Source organism: Taurulus bubalis (genome assembly GCF_910589615.1).
Source record: "Taurulus bubalis genome assembly, chromosome: 7".
Classification (NCBI taxonomy): Eukaryota; Metazoa; Chordata; class Actinopteri; order Perciformes; family Cottidae; genus Taurulus; species Taurulus bubalis.
Window position 1 is genome coordinate 24,726,301 of NC_136595.1, and position 18,437 is coordinate 24,744,737.

The 18,437-nt window shown below is 40.9% G+C and overlaps 3 protein-coding genes across 3 annotated transcripts in view; all 3 read left to right on the plus strand.

The window, feature by feature from the left end:
- The window catches only part of pip5k1ca (phosphatidylinositol-4-phosphate 5-kinase, type I, gamma a), a gene marked incomplete at both ends in the record, with an annotated part of 46,153 nt that extends 44,009 nt beyond the window's left edge, over window positions 1–2,144 (plus strand). The window contains 2 exons of the mRNA XM_079220827.1: window positions 268–361; window positions 2,071–2,144. Of these exons, the coding sequence (XP_079076953.1) occupies window positions 268–361; window positions 2,071–2,144 (168 nt within the window). The remainder of the gene's footprint in view (window positions 1–267; window positions 362–2,070) is intronic.
- A 4,528-nt stretch (window positions 2,145–6,672) lies between these two features.
- LOC306739429 (ras-related protein Rab-11B-like) lies at window positions 6,673–10,916 on the plus strand. The gene is made up of 5 exons (XM_079221447.1): window positions 6,673–6,777; window positions 7,780–7,975; window positions 8,057–8,250; window positions 9,223–9,303; window positions 9,490–10,916. Exons 1-5 carry the CDS (start codon window positions 6,738–6,740, stop codon window positions 9,633–9,635), a joined length of 657 nt encoding a protein of 218 aa, XP_079077573.1. The 5' UTR covers window positions 6,673–6,737; the 3' UTR covers window positions 9,636–10,916.
- Window positions 10,917–12,415: 1,499 nt separating this feature from the next.
- Window positions 12,416–17,278, plus strand: marchf2 (membrane-associated ring finger (C3HC4) 2; the record flags this gene model as incomplete). The annotated part of the gene is made up of 5 exons (XM_079220473.1): window positions 12,416–12,514; window positions 15,924–16,213; window positions 16,327–16,522; window positions 16,798–17,007; window positions 17,120–17,278. The coding sequence occupies exons 2-5, from the start codon at window positions 16,032–16,034 to the stop codon at window positions 17,276–17,278; spliced, it is 747 nt and encodes a 248-aa protein (XP_079076599.1). The 5' UTR covers window positions 12,416–12,514; window positions 15,924–16,031.
- Between the last annotated feature and the right edge of the window lie 1,159 nt (window positions 17,279–18,437).

Sequence of the window (18,437 nt, forward strand, 5' to 3'; positions counted from 1 at the left end):
TCTGTGTTCCAACTCTGCGAACCGCCAAAAGGATTAAACACATCCTTTTTTTTTTTTTTTTTACACCAACTTGATGTCAAAATTCACACTTTCCGATGTCTCTCAGCAACATTTCCTCCTATATGCATCCCTAATTTTCATTTCCTGTCTTGTCTTTTCTTCTCCTGTGATCTCCCCTGTCCGTCTCCTGCCTGCCCCTGCTGCTTGTCTCTGTGCCTCTCCTCTGTCCCTCTGGCCCCCTCTGCTGTGCTGGGGGTGTAAAAACAGCCTCAAGACGACAACACCTGGGTGTACTCTCCGCTCCACTATGGCTCAGAGTCTAAGGCCCTGCCAGATGGGGATTGGGAGAGAGAGACAGTAAGTGAGAAGCATCGGACTAAAATGTAAAAAAAAAAAAAAATACAGAAATAATTCGTGTTCGATCTTCAGAAAGGGTGGAAAGGATCTAGTTGTTGCGTGAGAAGCTTCTGCAGTAAATGTGGGGGAGACAAAGGTGAACGCCAGAGAGCACCGGCTTGCACTGCATCCAGAAACCCAGCTCCACTTTACGCCTTTCATCCCCTCATTGACGAGTGGCTGGAAACGGTCACCGGCCATTTAGTCCAGGAGCCGTCCCTCCAACAACCAGCTGCACCGGCCAGGAGAACGCGGACATCTGTTTAGTCCATCTTAGGCAATGCGGGTGATTATTTTCTACGCGATAATATGTTAATTATAAGCATTTTAGTCGACTGAATGAGTTTATTTTCAGTGATTTTATATGTTAAATGTTCCAGATGGAGACATCCATCTGCCTGTCGGGGAAAATCGGACAAATTGTACAAATGGCTTGGTTCCTATTGGTTTCCTCTGGAGGGTTTTTTTCCGCTTGTCGGCTGTGTTTAGTGGAGCAGCGTGCGCTCACACTCTGATGAGGTGTCATCAACCATTGAATCTGTCCCCCCCTCAACACCCCCGACTCATTTTATTTTTCATCTTCTCAGACGCATCTTGACAACGAGGGATGTCCCAAAGCATGTTTTATCCCGACATTCCTTCCGGAGTCATTTCATCACCCAAGTTCACTTTGTGTGGGCGTGTGCGACTAATGAAATATTTAAATGTGAACATTTAAATAAAAATATACTTAACTTAATCCCTGCTCCATATAAAACGTGATGCTTTATACGTGATTAAGGAAACCGCGCTCGTTCATCTTCCAGTTTAAAATAATTTCCCACTTTTCGTTACAGATGAAGACGGCAAAACGAGCCTAAATGTACACGAGGCCGGTATTTGATTAGTATTGATAGCTAAAATAATTAAAAATATTTCACATTGGCTCACGAAATGTCTAAACAGCATTATTTGATCCAAGATATTCCACTAAAACCCCAGCATTGTAGGTTCACGCTCACTCAGATTAAATGTAAACCACACGCACAGGACATGAAACACCCTCACTGTGCCTGTACTTGCTCAGCGGTGTGTGTGTATATGTGTGTGTATATGTGTGTGTGTGCTGTGTTTCGGCAAGTAATGCACGAGAGAAGATTCACATTTTCCACCGTGGGTGAAATAAAAATACGGTGTATTCTGCTGTGTGCGCGCTGCCTAATCCCCTCCCTCTGTCTGCCTCCACCAGTAAACGCTGATCTCTGGCAGAGAGGAGCGAACGCCTCAGCGGAGGAGAAGACGAGTCATCGGTCTGACGTCCGGACCTCAGCGGCAGCAGCAGGACCTCTGTCTGGACCCGGATTTAAAACATACAGAAACTGAACACTAAAAAAATAATCCTGACAGTGATGAACGAACGTCACTGATTTTCCCACCATCCCTGCCTTTTCACCCTTGACAAAAAAAAGTATATCAATTTAATAATAATGTGTATGTGTGACACACAGTAGTGCGTATACGGCTGTAGTCTTATGTGTTCGACTTAACGTGGAAAGGCCGTTTAAAAAAACGTACCGTGGCTATGAAAAGAATTCCGTTTTCGCGGCCGCATTTAATCAACCTTTTGATTCAATGTCATGAGACGATGAAATGGGGTGAAAACTTTTTATAGGTTGCTGTTCGGCGTGTTTCTAGTTCACCGCGAGCGCCAGCGCTCTAACCGGCTCCACGGTCCTGCAGAGCAGCACACTGGAATCTGCAAGTACTGAAGAGGGAAATTCACGTATTGGACAATGCAGTTTAGAGCGCCGAGCAGGCCGGTAGATTAATGGTGAAGAGGTGGATGCTTGTGAGGAGGAGCGGAGGCTTTGCATGTTGGAAGGAACCCTGGATGTGATGAGAACTGGAGGGTCTCGTTGAGCAGAGAGGAGAGCGGTTTGAGACGCAGCGATGCGATTGGCTCGCGGAGATCCCGGCTGAAATCTGGTTGGTTGACTGAAAGAGTGAACGCCCACTGTCAGCTGACTAAGACTGTAGGAGATGAAGAGAGGGGGAGAATAAACGAGAATGAACTTTAGCTAATTTATTTAAAAAAATGTCTATTTAATTAGGACGTTTTATTGGAATTAAGAAGACAAGAAACATTCCCAAAACGACAATAAACGGCAATTAAAAAAATCTGATAATGAAGTTTAAAATTCTCCGAGGTGAATGTGTGCCGTTCATTCCTTTTTAAAACCAGTTCTGCCAACATTAGTGTGGAGATGAGGGATATCTGAGGTTAAGTTCAATATCCCAAATATGCGTCCTGAGATCAGCCACGTGTGGATTTCAGTGTGCTGAGAGAGGAGGGAGGTTGTTGGAGGGCTCTGCTCGTGCTCACAGAACTAGAGTCACAATGATAACCATCGTTCGGTCCTCACGTTTCCAGTAGTGAATATATGCAGTTTAGTTTCTAGACGAAAGAATTAAAACGCGTCACATCCTTCAGTGAATATGTATATACACAGTTGTTACATTCATAGCGTCGTCATTTATTATTTATAGCAAACTTTTCTTTTGCTAATTTTGTTATTTTTATTCCTGAGCTTATATTTTTACTACTGTGAGCTTTTATTTATTCGTCTGTTTGTATTTTATTCAACTTTTTCACTGTTTTCTGGTACTTTTTTCACTCTGAAATGCTTCAATGTTATGTTTTTTTTATTTGCATCCAAAGAACTTACTTTTATTTGTTTTCTATTTGTCAATCCCTGCAGCTTTTTAGTTTATTTAGTTTTTTTATTCTTGTTTAAAGTCGCTGTTATTTTTCCCCCCTGTGTGGAAACGGCATCCATTGCAACACTGAGGGCCGCAGACATTGTCAGTCATCACAAAGCAACCTTCACGTCATTGCAATGTCTTCCAGTGTTGCCCTTTTTCTTGGACAGATGCACACAAATGATTTCAAAATCACAACAGAAATTCATATTTATGAACATGTTTTTTCCCGTGGAATAAAAAAGAAAAAAAAACTGCATTATCAGTGACAGTCGACCAATCACCTCCTCGCAGTAACGAAGCCATTGACTGGACCTTTCAAACGTTTGTAGATGTAGAGCATCCGTCGTAGTGTTTGCAGTGGATATCGTACCTGTTATCTGTATATTTGAATGAACTCGTGGGTTGAATGTTGTCTGCACTTATCCAGAGGACCTGAAGATGAACTATAGTGATAGAGGCCAAATTAAACATGCATTATGTTTGTTTCTGCTCACACAGGCTGATGGAGAGGCGGCGTTTCTTCTTTTATTCTTTTTTTTGCGGGGTTATCAAGTGTGTCTGTCTGTGTGTGTGTGTGTGTGTGTGTGTGTTGGTGCAGTCAATCACAGTCATTGTAGGGTTAGTGTTTACTGTAGTCTCTCTGTGGCTGACATCTTAAGGACTCTCAAGTAAGACTTAAGTTAAAGTTCAACACTTTTTTTTCAGAAACTGTATCTTCAGTCGGTCGGTGCGTTTCTGTGTGTGTTAGTGTGTAAGGAAGGGCACATTGTAAAGAAAATAATAGTAGTAATAATTAAAAAAAGAAAAAAGAAATCAGATCATTCCCATGACGTGCGGTGGCCAGTTTGTAATCAGTTTGCTGTTGTTCATCAGATGGAGACCATAGCAGCAATATTTTGTACAGTCTAGCTTTTATGTTCATTTTTATTGCCTTATCGAGACATTTTACGTGTAGGCATATATATATATATATATATATATATATATATATATATATATATATATATATTTCTTTTTTTTCACTTGTGCTGTTGTATTTATTTTTTCTTTCTCATAGTGTTGCTCCTGAGAATGTGTACATAAAAGTATAAATACATATATAAAGATATACAAATATATTTTCCATTTGAATCGGAGAATATTATTTTTATTTGGTTTTATTTTTGCTGCTGGGCAAAGAAGCGATCGACATGATTTCCTGACCCCGTGCTCTTCGGTTTGTTTATTGAGATGCAGCTGCTGTATATTTATGGTCTGTAAACCACAGCTGTGTCTCAGATCCAACGTAGAAGGATTTATGGGTTTTACTGTACATGCAAATCAATAAGGTTTTTTCCAGCTGTGTTGTGTACGTGTTTTCAAAATCGCTGTGTGCCCTCATCCAATAAGGAGAGTCCTTTACAGAGACATAGCATGATTTCAAAAATGAATATGCATATCAGAAATGTGTATTTATGTATATCTGTGTATATTCATCTATTTATACGTGAGGATAAATAGATGGCTGTATGTGTGTGTGTGTTTGGACTCAATCAGAATGAATACAAAATAAAGCAGTTCTATGAATTGTTGTTCATGGAGATAATGTCCTATCATATTTTTTTTTATTGATCACCTTGGATTTGATAATTTAATTTAATTTAGAAAGACTGAGTTCATAAGTCATAAGTACAAATGTCCTGACTGTTTACGACAACATGTACAAACAAAAGTCTTCAGTTTTACTGTATTTTTGGGATCAAATGGCATAAAAGGTTTTCCTTCAATTGTTCTAGTTCGCACATCAAGTATGTCATTCATATGGCTATTTATACATGTATAAATACATCTATAAGATCAATACAAAATATATCTCTAAGATCAATACCAAACGATGACACGTATGATTTGTCCACACATTCACTGCTTTACGTGGTTTTAACACTTTCTACGTATTCTGGAATCAGAAGTAGGGTTTCACATATAAGTAATTTGCTTTGTTGTATTGGTGCACTACATAAATATCGTATGAATTTAATGCAATTCAAGATAAAAGAAAGTATTTCAAAAGTCAAGTAACATCAATATTGGATGGACAAATTAGAGTAGAAATATGAAAAAATACAACAAAAAATGGTTAAATATATCTTAATTAAGAAGTAAGAGCTGTGCAGTAAACATAATATTTAATACAGAGATATATTCCCATAAGTACATTAATGTAACGCGTATAGACGGATGTGAAGATGTTAATGTAACGTGTGACGTGTCTACGGGGGGCAGATCCTGGAGGGATAAAGTGACCATCAACACCATCAAGTGTCCAAAAACAAAACAGTAAGTACAATGATTATAAAGGTATTAAACTTTGAAGTGATGAGCAGAAGAACAGATGATTATGATTGCATAATGGTATTGTGATGTGACTGATTCTGGTGACCTCGCCCTTTAGAAAACATTGTGAAACAGTCAGCTTGTTAAGAAACATTGTGAAACAGTCGTCTTGGAATGCTCAAAAATATTGTTCATGTTGCAGTAGACTGGGATGTTGCTCAATCTCCAGGAGGACACAGGGCGTCAAAGTTGGCAGAATGTTTGCGTCGCCATGTTTAGAGCCGTGTAAAGAGAGTCGCGTCATTTCCGTTCCCTCCAGTGGACCATGTTTACGGCCATGCCAGCAGCTCTATGAGGCTGCACTTGGACATGAGTTTTATTTATTAGAGTTAAATGCTAACCTTATTATACTAACATGTTAACAAGTATGATGTTTACATGTTGATGCTAAATCGGGATGTTTTCCTTGTTCACCGTCTCAGTTTATCTTGTTCGCATGCTGATATTTTAACTCAAGTTTGTCATTTTGTCGTCAACTGCATTTTTTGCAACCAGAAGTCTAAGTTCACAAGGTCTAAAGGTTACAAAATAACTTTCATGAACTGAAATGACACTTTGAAAGGGTTAAAGGTAATTTCATCATAAACCAAAGGATTGGACCAATTAAAAATGTTGACTCACTAGAAGAAAAAGGTAATTAGGAATCATGCCTGTACAGAATAGTATGGCGTCAACTAATTGAGATCTTAAAGGCTGTACCAACTGGCAGACTCAGCCCCATTATTTAAGAAACCACACAAACACACAAAAGCATGTAACATTTGTGCAATTGCTAAATAATAACTCCAAAATGTCCAGGAATACTATCTAAATGTCCTTTTTTGCTCTTACAAGTCTGGAAGGTCAACATGTGGTTGACTTCTAGAACTACTTCCCATAATTGTAATCCAATGGGCTGGGCCTGTCAGCCTACTGAGGCACTGAATGATTCATCAAAGAGATCCTTTTGTTCCAGCAGTTGAACTTCCGTTGACGCGACTCTCTCTTTACACGGCTTTGCCCGATGATTGGTCTGCGCTGTCAAAGAAAGCAGATGATTGGTCAATTTACGTGTCAGTCAATGTGATAACCTCTCCAATTGGTCGACGGCCGTGGTTCCCAAACTCACGTGCTCGGCCTCCACATTTTGAGGGCGGTGCCTGCCTACTAGCTGCCGGGTAGGCTGGGCTGTTGTTGTTAGTGGAGGAAAAGTACTTTTGAAAAGTACAAAAAACTACTCTTCTAAAATGGGAACCCGAGATGACGAATACGACTATTTGTTCAAAGGTAATTTCTCGCATAAAGTCGGATGAATGACTGCGCGTCGTCCTCTTTTGTGGAAATTCGACGACAGCGAAGTCAGGAAGTCCACTAAGCCGTCGTTAAATGCTAAAGTTAGCTCGTTGACAATCGATAACGCGAGCGAACCCTGTCAATCAGTATTTTAAGTTCACGCAACGCTTTAACGCGTTGGTTTTAACACAAGTATAGCTGTCGCAAACATTCGCCTCGCGAGTCCCGGGATGGTAGTTGGCGCTCGTGATGTAGCAGCTAGCTAACATTTGACGTGATGGCAAATAAGTGGCTACATATGTGAAGCTAGCTCGGCCTCGGTTTGGAACCCGATCGCTCGAGACGACTTTTAACGAAAAGTCACGAAGACGAACGTTTGAAAAAATAAAAGGGCGAGCTCCTTCAACAAGCCACACTATGTCGCTTTATTGTAAAATAAAAGTCGGCGGATGTTAAAGTGAAGACATGACTGCTTATCACGGTTAGCTATCCTGCTGACGTCGTCAAACAACGAGCGTTACTGCTGCGTGACATCTTTCTCCTTATCACGTTATTAGTCGCCCATTACGCCAGTGATCCCTAACCAGGTGGGTGACGTCACTTCTGCGGTTAATGGGTTCATTCAAGATTAATAACGCAGCAATAATAATAATATAATGCCACATATTTGTGTTTAGGAAAAACGTAAACACAAATACACATTTGAGGGATGATGACCATGTAGTGTTTATTTTCACAATAAACTACTATAGAAAATGTCCCCACCAACTAAAAACCTAAACATCACAATTCCTGGATTAATGGGGGAAACAGAAACGTTACTGTGTTTATTGATGTTGCACTAATTGAGTAACATCTCCTTTAAAAATACACATCTGGATAAGACCTGCTGGTTGCCATTTATCAGTGGTGTATTGCACACCATTAAAAAAGAAGAATAAATAAATAATGACTGCTGTTTCATTGTTTTTGTGCTGTGTGTCTTTTTGTTTCCAGTCGTACTCATCGGAGACTCCGGAGTGGGGAAGAGTAATCTGCTGTCGCGTTTCACGAGGAATGAGTTCAACCTGGAGAGTAAGAGCACCATCGGGGTGGAGTTTGCCACCCGCAGCATCCAGGTGGACGGCAAGACGATTAAGGCTCAGATTTGGGACACGGCTGGACAGGAACGCTACAGAGCGATCACCTCAGCGTGAGTGTTTTCTCTCTCTGTGTAGGCGAGTGTGTGTTGGCGGTATAGTCGCTGCATCCATCTGGTTCATTCTCTCTCCAGGTATTACCGGGGGGCCGTTGGAGCGCTCCTGGTTTACGACATCGCCAAGCACCTGACGTACGAGAACATCGAGCGCTGGCTGAAGGAGCTGAGGGACCACGCCGACAACAACATCGTCATCATGCAGGTCGGAAACAAGAGCGACCTCCGCCACCTCAGGGCCGTGCCCACCGACGAGGCTCGAGCCTTCGCAGGTAAATTAAAGTTTTGCCTTCAGGAAAATGGATTTGCATTTAAAAAAGTTGTGTAATTAACATTAGTTCAATGGATACACTACAGAAGAAGGGTAAACTAATTAATTATAGATATCTTGAAATTAGTCAACCGTTAATTACTACATGTTATGTTTAAATATTGAAATGAGGCGTCATCTTATTCAAATTTCTAATTTGCATACATTTACAGAAAATTAATGTGAACATTGCTATGAATAATGTTTGAACAAACTCCTCTGTAATGCTGCATTCACACCAAACACAAAGTGAATTTTTCACACGACTAGATTACATACAAAGTCAATGCAAAGACACAAATGATGTGAAATGAAATTCGCCAGTGAGTGGGCGGCAGTCATCTGGAGAAGTCGATGAAATACACCGAGCTGTGTGCGGCTGCGGATGATCTTATGAACCCAGACACGCTTTTGGTGTGAACGCAGCATTAAACCTTCAGAATATAGAGGACTGCAACTAGAACGTTTGGTGTTTGTAAGAGCTTCTAAAGTCGAGGTTTCTCACTCAGATTCTGAGGTAAAACTAATTTAGAGAAAACTACAGATATGTAGTAGAACATATCTACTACATATGAATAGGGTTAAAAAATTAACGAAACTTCCTGGCTTGATTTAATTAAAATCCTTTGAATAATTCTTTTTTTCTGTAGGTTTTATGTTTGAATATGTCAATGAGGCCTTATCTAATACAAACCGTTGGTGAATTTACAGAGGCAAATACACCTCAAATGTGTATTTTGGATGTTTTCTTTCCACTAGTCTATAAGAAGCAAAATCATCAAATCTCCAAATTGATCAGTGCTTGCAAAACAACATTTTTGCCTGAAGTGTCAAACCTTAAACACTTTTTTTGAAGAATACAAAACATCCATTGTTAACATTTACATTTTATTAAATGTGCAAAACCTAATTTGTCTCCTCTTTTCTGCTCCAGAAAAGAACGCTATCTCATTTATTGAAACCTCCGCCTTGGACTCCACTAACGTAGAAGAAGCCTTTAAGAACATTCTCACAGGTAGGACAACTTTGAAACTCCTGGTAATGTAACATTAAGTTTGAACTATTTATTTCTTGAGATTGAACATTTTTTTTTGTCTTTCATTTTGTATCGTATCTCACTGCTCAATGCTATGTCGTGTGTAAGAAATTTCAAACGAATCGATCACAAAAATATATTTTTCCTCACTGTTTTCTCTCTCAGAAATCTACCGTATTGTGTCTCAGAAGCAAATATCGGACAGATCTGGACACGACGAGTCTCCGGGCAACAACGTAGTGGACATAAGCCTCCCCCCGACCTCCGACGGCCAGAGGGGCAGCAAACTCCCCTGCTGCCAAAGCCTGTGACGCTCACGTTTCCTCTTCCTGTTTGACTTTCTGTCGGTCTGTTCATCTCTTCACCTCTGGTTTACTTCAGTTGTCATGCCGCTGTCGGCACGATGCCCTCACGGGTTCAAAAGTCTGTGACACCAAGACTCCTGTACTTGACATTCCTTTTTTTTTTTTCCTGTTTTTACTTTGTTTGTTTTTTGTTTTTTTTCCTTTCCTCTAATTCTCCATTCTCAGAAGAACCCGTCTACAAGAATTTACGGCCTGTGACGGTCCGCAGGAGGACAGAGTGCAAAGCTCTCGTGATCCTTAGTTAACTAGCCTTTATGGTCCTATTGAGCCGCTCCTGTTGAAGGAATGGTGAGGGATCAGTAGACCTGTGTGTCAGCGCTTCAAATGGTTTGTTCCCTCTCTTTTTTTTGTTTTTATTTTCTCACCTCCCAATGACACAGACTCTTGCCATGATCTGCTGCTACAGTGGAATCCCAATTTCATGTCTGGTTGACCTGATTCTGCCTGTCACGCAGTGCGGGTGTAGAAGAGATGAGAAGAAGGTACCACTGGAGTATTGATGTGTTCTCTGCTCTCTCTGGATTTTCTATTTGCCTCTTTGATTTTAGTTTCCCTCCTCGAGCTCCTGTGCCCACTGTGGCATGAAATTAGCATGAGCCAGGGACCAGACTGGCTGACTTATTATGGGCAAGTGTGACAGAAATGAAGTGATTTTTATTTGTGAGTGCGTGTGTGCATGCGTGTGTGTGTTAGTCTTCGGGCACAGAGATACCAAAGGATACGGATGCAATCCTGTCTGTTTTGGAGTTTTCTCATTTAAGCGTGTTCAAGGCTGCTAAAGTTGCATTTCATTGCTGTATTTGGCGAACCAATCCACGCTATTTGCTAAATGTAACGCTAAATAGCTAAATGAATGTTAGAAATTGTGGTTTGTGTGTGTGTGTGATTTATTATTTGTGTGATTTAATAGTATCAGCCTGGATCAAATTTGGCTGAGGTCAAAATCTTTCTTTTAACAAACTGTCTGGAAAATGAAAATCTCTTTTGCACTTATGTCCAATCATTTCAGTGGAACAAATCACCATTATTATTTTTAACTCAAACTTCATTTCACTGTTGGTTGTAAAGACAAAAAGAGCACTATATGTGGTGTTCTCTGTCTTTTTAAACAGTGTTTTCCTCATGTACTCGATCGCCCTTTTGTTTTCATTTGAGTGTGACACCTGTTAAAGGGAAGTGTGTAATCTGAGAACATTTAAATGGAAAATAAACCAATATAAAATACTGTATGTATGTAACACTTTCACTCGAGCGAGCTGGAAAAATGGAACTGAAAATCAGAAATGCAAATTGTTTGTGTGCTTGGCTGAAACGCCTCTTATTCACTCATCTGGGTGCTTTCATGCGTTATTGATTTTAAGCTTTATGATACTTCACAACAACAAAAAATATGTAAAGGCAGCAAACTTGTTTTTGTTCATTTGAATTACACAGAAAATACTGACGCTTAAACAAACTTAACTCACATGACCGTATGTTGTAGGAGACAGACTTATTTTTGGATAAATTACTCACTCTGTGGACCCGCAATGCTGTTTTCCATACACACACTGTTTAGCAACTTGGGTGTCAACTGACTGTTCATCCTGTCGGAGGAAATGTTTGTGCAGAGAGCATAAAGGCTGCAGCTGGAGTCTCCGCTGGAAAAACACACGGGATGAAATGTAGTTTTATGTATTTAGTCTTTAAAATACTTCTGGGGAAATTCGCAGGATTTATTTTTAATGAGTACACAACTTATATTACAAGCTTGTGGCCTTCTTGACCCAATTTAGCTCGACGACTGATATCACTTTGTTGTCGGTCATCCTCTCCTCCGTCCCATGAGGCTGGGATCAGAGATGTTCTTCATTTCAGTAATTTAGAAAAGATTAAATGCATCCTGCTTGAGTCAAAGGTTTCAAAATAAACCCCAATAGAGTGTTTCATTTTTATTTGTGTAACAAATAAGTGCTTTAATAAAATTAAAATAAATACAGGTAAATGTAAAGTGCACAGCGTTGCAGAGAAAGCATTAAAAAAAATCAACTAATAAAAGACAATCCTGCCCCTTAGACTCTTATCCTTAGATTACCACAAAGAGAAACCTCTAGCACTAAGAGTAATTATTTAGCAATTAAAATAATTATTTTGTTAGATATTTGTAAAAAAAATACATTTGTAACGTGTAAACAATTTAGGAAACTGCTATTTTCAAGGAGAAAACGGCTTTAAAAAAGTAAATACTTCAAGGAAATAATTTCGTCCTCGTTTTTGTCTTCAGGCGCGTGAGATGTTTTTTTCGGTGAGCCTCCCTTTCCCTCCCTCCTTCCTCCCCTCCTCCCTCCCTCCTTCCTTCCTCTCTCTCCCTCTACCTCCCTCCCTTCTTCTTCCCCTCTCTCCCTCCCTTCCCTCCTCCCTCCCCTCTTCCCTCCCTCCTCCTCCTCCTCCCTCCCCTCTTCCCTCCCTCCTCCTCCTCCTCCCTCCCCTCTTCCCTCCCTCCCTCCCTCCGCAACAAGCTGTTGTTATCCTCAATCCCATTTGAACCATATGAACTCGTCCGCTTTGTGTTTTGCACTCGTCTCCACCGCAGCAGAGACAGACAGCTGATGATGATGATGATGATGATGATGATGATGAGCCTCTAGGGTTTATTTAAAGCTCGGTGTAACCGGAAGCTGTGTGTGTAGCTTAGTTATTAGCACAGCGCTGAGTTAGCATATCATTAGCTCGCGAGTGTGTTATTTATTCACACATACAGCTTTAAAACAATATAAAATGAAACGAGAGAGGAGCGCGTGGATATCGTGCCTTCATTCGTGACACACTTTAAAGAAGAAGACAGGGTGAGTTCACATTTTTAAGCTTTATTTAGTGTTTACGGTCAGATAGCTAGCTACTGACAGCTGTAAGCTAACAACATCTGTAACCAACTGACAGTGTTCATTTACTGGACAATGAAAACTGGTTTAGATGGAAATAACTTGGATAAATGCTTTTAATGTCGGAAATATATCCCTGTAACGCAAAGCTAGCTACACGCAGATCATTTATTTATATATATATATATATATATATATATATATATATATGTACATTATTTTGACATGATGATAATAATATTGTATGTACTTTTAACCTTTTGTTTTACGACCGTGTACATCTTGTTTATATGTATATTAATGCAACGAAGTGCATCTACCTAGGTATTTGTACTTTACTTGTGTATTTCCTTATTATGCTACTGTGTACTTCTACTCTGATCACTTCTCACAGGGAAATATTTTACTTTTTACGCCAGTAGCTACATTTATCTGAGCTTAAGTTACTAGTTTCTTGCATATTTTGATTATTAATGAAAATAAAATCAACAAATAAATTATGACGTGGCTACTGTAGTGTGTTAAACCACCCAGCAATATATTAAATAATTCAAATTAGCTGTACCAGCTGCAACATAACATTATTATAATCCAATGATAAAATATATATTTACACTGAAATGGACCATTCTGCATAATGAGTATTTTTCTTTTGATACTTTAAGTTTATTTAATGCGAATACTTTTGTGCTTTTACACAAAGATTTTGAATGCAAGACTGTGGTATTGCTACTTTTACTGAAGTAAAATATCTGTGTACTTCTTCCACCACTGTTTATACTTGTCATTATGCGTTTACTACATTACTGTTTACATTCATTTGCAAATGCGGTCTAATTTATATTACTTTGTTTTATATTTTGTTATATTTTATTGATTATTATTATTATTGAACAATTATTATTGTTTCGATTCTCTGCTTTATTTATTTTTGTTCATACATATGTACGACTGCAGCTTCCCTGTTATGGTCGCGCACATGATAAGTGCAGAACTTGTTCCAGACAAAAGTCTGTGTCATAGCTTTACTGGCTGGATGCAGTGAGAACAGTCACATCAGCTTTTAACAGTGGAAATTACTTTATTTCATCAGTAGTAAATGTATCATGGAATAATATTTCTGCACGTATTAACTGATAAATGCAGTATATTTAAAAGTGCATCAGTTTACAGTCAAAATCACATGTACAATTAAAGCGTTTGGCTTAAAAATCACATGATTTGATGTGTTTTCAACTGATCAGAGTTGACTGTAGATGTTGACTTATTTTTGGGGGCTTCCCTTTTGTTTATCTGGGTCAGGGATTGTGCCTCTTAATCGTTCCCCCCATGCTGTATCCGTATACATAAATAATAACACCAAGCAGTAATACTACACCAGTTTGCCAATGCTTTTGAATGGGTCAAGAGATCAGGTCATCTAACCAGGAACCTGTATAATGTTATGTTCAGGTTTTGCATTCCTGGCTCTGTTTATTTTGGGGTTTAATAATCCATGTAAACAAGATGATATGATATTTGAGATTAGTTACACACCGCTAATGTTACCTCTAGTTTTATGATCTGCATATTTAATATACCAGACAAGACAAGAATTGTTCACTGTGGGTATATTAGATTATTGCAGTTCTCAGTCAAAGTTGTAGAAAATAAGCATATGACTACTAGAATATAAATAAAAAGCAGAAATATTACAGTCAATCAGTATAGTTGACTTCTTGTACTCAGTGTGTACAAAGACAGAACATTATTTCCTTCACAAAATTGCAGGTCTTATATTTTGTGGATTTAATAAGATCAGATGTCGTTGCGTTAAAATGATTGCTGAGTGTAAATTCTTGTATTATTCATGAGGCGATAAAATAAAGACACAAAATCCTGTCAAATTAACACAAGAATGTCTGCACCATCTGCTCTGTTAAACCTCCTGTTTTAAAAACAACACAACAACATCATCGGTGTCGAGTAAATAGGATTATATATTTATTCTATTGGTTTGGGTGTAATGCTGAGGTTTAGTAGTGAGGTGTAAACAGCCGGTCTGGTACAAAGCGGATCAAGTGCAGGCCCAGGATGTGAACTCTGTCTTGTGTCATAAGATGTTTGTGTGCTTCAGTGACACACTTGGATGTCGCTGTTTGCCATCATTGACACCGGGAATTAAGCAGAGAAGCTCATCATTTCTTCAATACCAACAGTACACACTTCTCAGACGAACGTTTTGGTTTTATAGCTCTGATCAGGTAATAACTCATAACTATATTTATTGTCTACTGTGGGATAATTCCCAAACGGCAAGACGGATGACTGCAGCCTGCCTGTTATCTCCAGTCGGGGGTTATCTGAGGGGAGACAGCTGTTTATCAGTCTGCTGCACATCACACTCGCCGAGCACACTCGCTTTTATAATGGATTAGCAGATGTTGTGGGCAAATTGGCCCTCCACCAAACCGACAGCTTTCTTGTAAATGACACAGTCTCGTCGTAGATAACCTTAGGTACTTTCACGTCTCAGGAAATTAATTAGTTTGTACACGGAAGACGGTCCCTCAGATGAGCGTTGTCAGAACATAAAGCTACGTTTAATTAAAGATAGACTCTATTAAGGAAGTCCTCGTGTTTTAATGGGGTGTAATACAGTTGATGATTTGACTTCTGGGAACGACTATTATTGCTTTCATGCTATATTTAATGTCACTCACCTTGAACCGGGTATTGTTACATTTAGATCTAATGCAGCCTTAAAGAGAAACTGGTATTTTCTTTCCTCCTGGACCCCATTTTCTTGTGTATTTGTTTCAAAGTGACTAATGAGGATTTTAATTAGTCAACAGCGCTGCAGCTGAGCCACTAAACAGACTGCGATGTAATGGTATTGGGCAATTCTTTAGTCTTTGTAGTATTTGTGCTTCCCTTCCTCCATTGTGATTGAATGACTGGATAAAAGTGCTGTGCTTGGCGCAGAATAAACCGAATATTTTGCAGATTTCGACAATGTGGATGAGGCTTAACCCTCTTGAGAGATTTCAGAGCGAGACTTGGTTGCACATGATTAAAAAAACAGACAATATCTAGCAAAATGTAAATAAAAAAAAAGTTGTATTTCTACGCCGTTTGCTTTGCTCAGGGGCCATCTTACCAGAGTAGCACTTCTTTAGGAGCAGAAGTCAGGCGCCAGCTGGCTGTACCGAGGTTTTACGCTCTGCTGCTCACATAACAAGCGTGACGGAGAACCACGGTGACGTTATAAAGACTCGGTGAAGAGGACCTGCTCCCTATGCGGGACAAAAAGATCCCCCAATGCTCCACGCTGGCCCTTTAAGTAAAGCTACTAAAAGCCATTAACGCTCAATCTCTGTTTCTTTGCTTGTAGAAACTAACCACTCCAAACCCGTGGAGAGCAGAGTTCGCGCTTACTGCAAAGTCAACCTCGGCCTCTGACCCTTCTCACCTCCACGGCCAGTGTTTGGCCACTGTGGCCATGACGACGGGGGGCTGTTGCCACCTGCCCGGCTCTCTGTGCGACTGCGCCACCAGCCCCGGTGTGTGGAAGAGCGTGGAGGAAGCGGGCGGCGACGGGTGTCAGGCGCTCTACGTCACTCAGGTGACGGCCATAGATGGACGGTTGCTCTCGTCCGTTCTCAAACCCATGAGCGCGCAAAGGTAAGACCGGGTCCCGTGGGGGGAATTAACATATTAACATGGACAGACACATGCAGGACAAGCATTTTGTATTATTTACACCAGTCTTTCCAACTATTTGATTTCTGCCTCAGTGATGGACCCATCTGCCGTATTTGCCACGAAGGAGGCAGCGGCGAGGTTCTCCTGTCTCCGTGCGACTGCACCGGCACCCTGGGCACGGTGCACAAGAGCTGCCTGGAGAAGTGGCTGTCGTCCTCCAACACCAGCTACTGCGAGCTCTGCCACACGCAGTTCAGCACCGAGCGCCGACCCAGGCCTCTCACAGAGGTAACAAAGGTCAATGCCCTTTGCCTCGTCTGCATCCATCTTTCTGCTTGTCTTTCTCGTATTAATGTACTCTACATGGGTTGTGCTTCTGTTTGTGAATGACTGTATAGTCATGTGAAGAAGACGTAGCTTTTTCCCTCCTCATCTTTCAGCTCGCTTGCTACTTTGTGTGTCTTTTCCTTTCCTCGGTTGACTCCTCTCCCTCGCCTCACTGTCTAAATATATTCTCCCTCCTCTCTGTTTTTTTTTTCTGTCTCCCCCTCCTTGTTCCACAGTGGCTGCGGGACCCCGGCCCTCGCAATGAGAAGAGGACACTGTTCTGTGACATGGTGTGCTTCCTGTTCATCACGCCCCTGGCAGCCATTTCAGGCTGGCTGTGCCTGAGGGGCGCTCAGGACCATCTCCAGCTGGGCAGCTGGCTGCAGGCCGTGGGCCTCATAGCGCTCACCATCGCCCTCTTCACCATCTACGTCCTGTGGACCCTGGTAAAAACATGCAAATCAGGCTAATGCACATTTAAAAAAAAAAAAAGACCTGCTAATTTGCCTTCAAAAGTGATTCATCGCTGACCTCCTGCTCCCGTTTTCTCTCACCCAGGTGTCTTTCCGCTACCACTGTCAGCTGTACTCCGAGTGGAGGCGAACAAATCAGAAAGTACGTCTGCTCATGCCCGAAGCCAAGGGGTCTAACTCTTCCCAGCATTCCTTGCTCTCCGCCAAACTGATGAAGAAGTCGGCCAACGAGAGTATAGTATGAGACCGACTTGGAGACGGTGGACGAGGAGGAGGCTGTCCGTTATGTGCAGGGGCTGAATGTCGCCTGCCAGCCGCCTTTACAAAGAAAGCAAAGAAAAGCACACATGGTTGCTTTTTACAACAACAACAAAAACAGTCTTTGCCCCATCAGTACTTAATTCACATTACTTTTTTGAAATAAATCTGTCCCCTTGCGGGTGCAGAAATGAGCACATGTAAGTGTTGAGGCACTGAGGAGCGTAACGGCACATGGAGACGAGCAGAGACCTTTACAGAGACGTGGGAACAGCCTCGCCATCGTAGGTGAGCTAGAAGAGAAAAAAAGAATGACCAGACTTGTTTAGTGGACTGTGAAACGTTTTAATTATTATTTCATCGACCCATCGATGGCCCACGGATGACTGCGGCTCCGTTCATTTGTTCCGCGGCGAGGATGGAAGTGTATGAACCGCGTCGTGCCCCGGCATGCCCTTACCCACATAGGCCTTGCATTCTCTGCACAACGTTTCCCGGCGAGCAGCTCTTTCAAGCAATTATTGTCTGATCCCGTATTAATCTGTAAAGGATTTTTTTTATTATTATTATTTAATCGCCGTCCATATGCCAGTAATGCTGTTTGAGATGAAACTTACATTCTAGCACACTCCTATTGGACTCCTTTCAAGGATTTGTATTTTGTTATTATTAGTAGTAAAGCCAGAGTTAAGAGTGCAATATAACACTGTGGACATGGAGGTCTTCGCAGCACATGAAGAGACTTCGGCCGACAAGCACAGTTATGCATGCACTGTTGATCATTTTGGAGATTTATTTTTATTTTTTTATTTTGAGGTGTTGGTGTATTATCCTATCCTATTCCTACTGCAGTCGGGTTCCCCGGTGTCCTCGTAGAGGTTTTTGCATCGTCAGCACTTAAAGTCGGTCTTGTGTGGATCGATAGAACGCGTCAAAGCGTGTTGGTGGGCGGCTCACGCTGATGTGCACTGAAGCGTCCTTTTAACTGCCTGGTAACGCCTGTAATTACAGCTGTTTTTGTTCTGTTTAGTTTGGTTGTTTTCAAGCTACACACATTGCTGTGCTTGTGTGTAGTTTCCATCATCACACCAGGAATCAGGGAAAAGTCACGGTCAAACGTTATCGTCTCATCGAGATGGAAAACA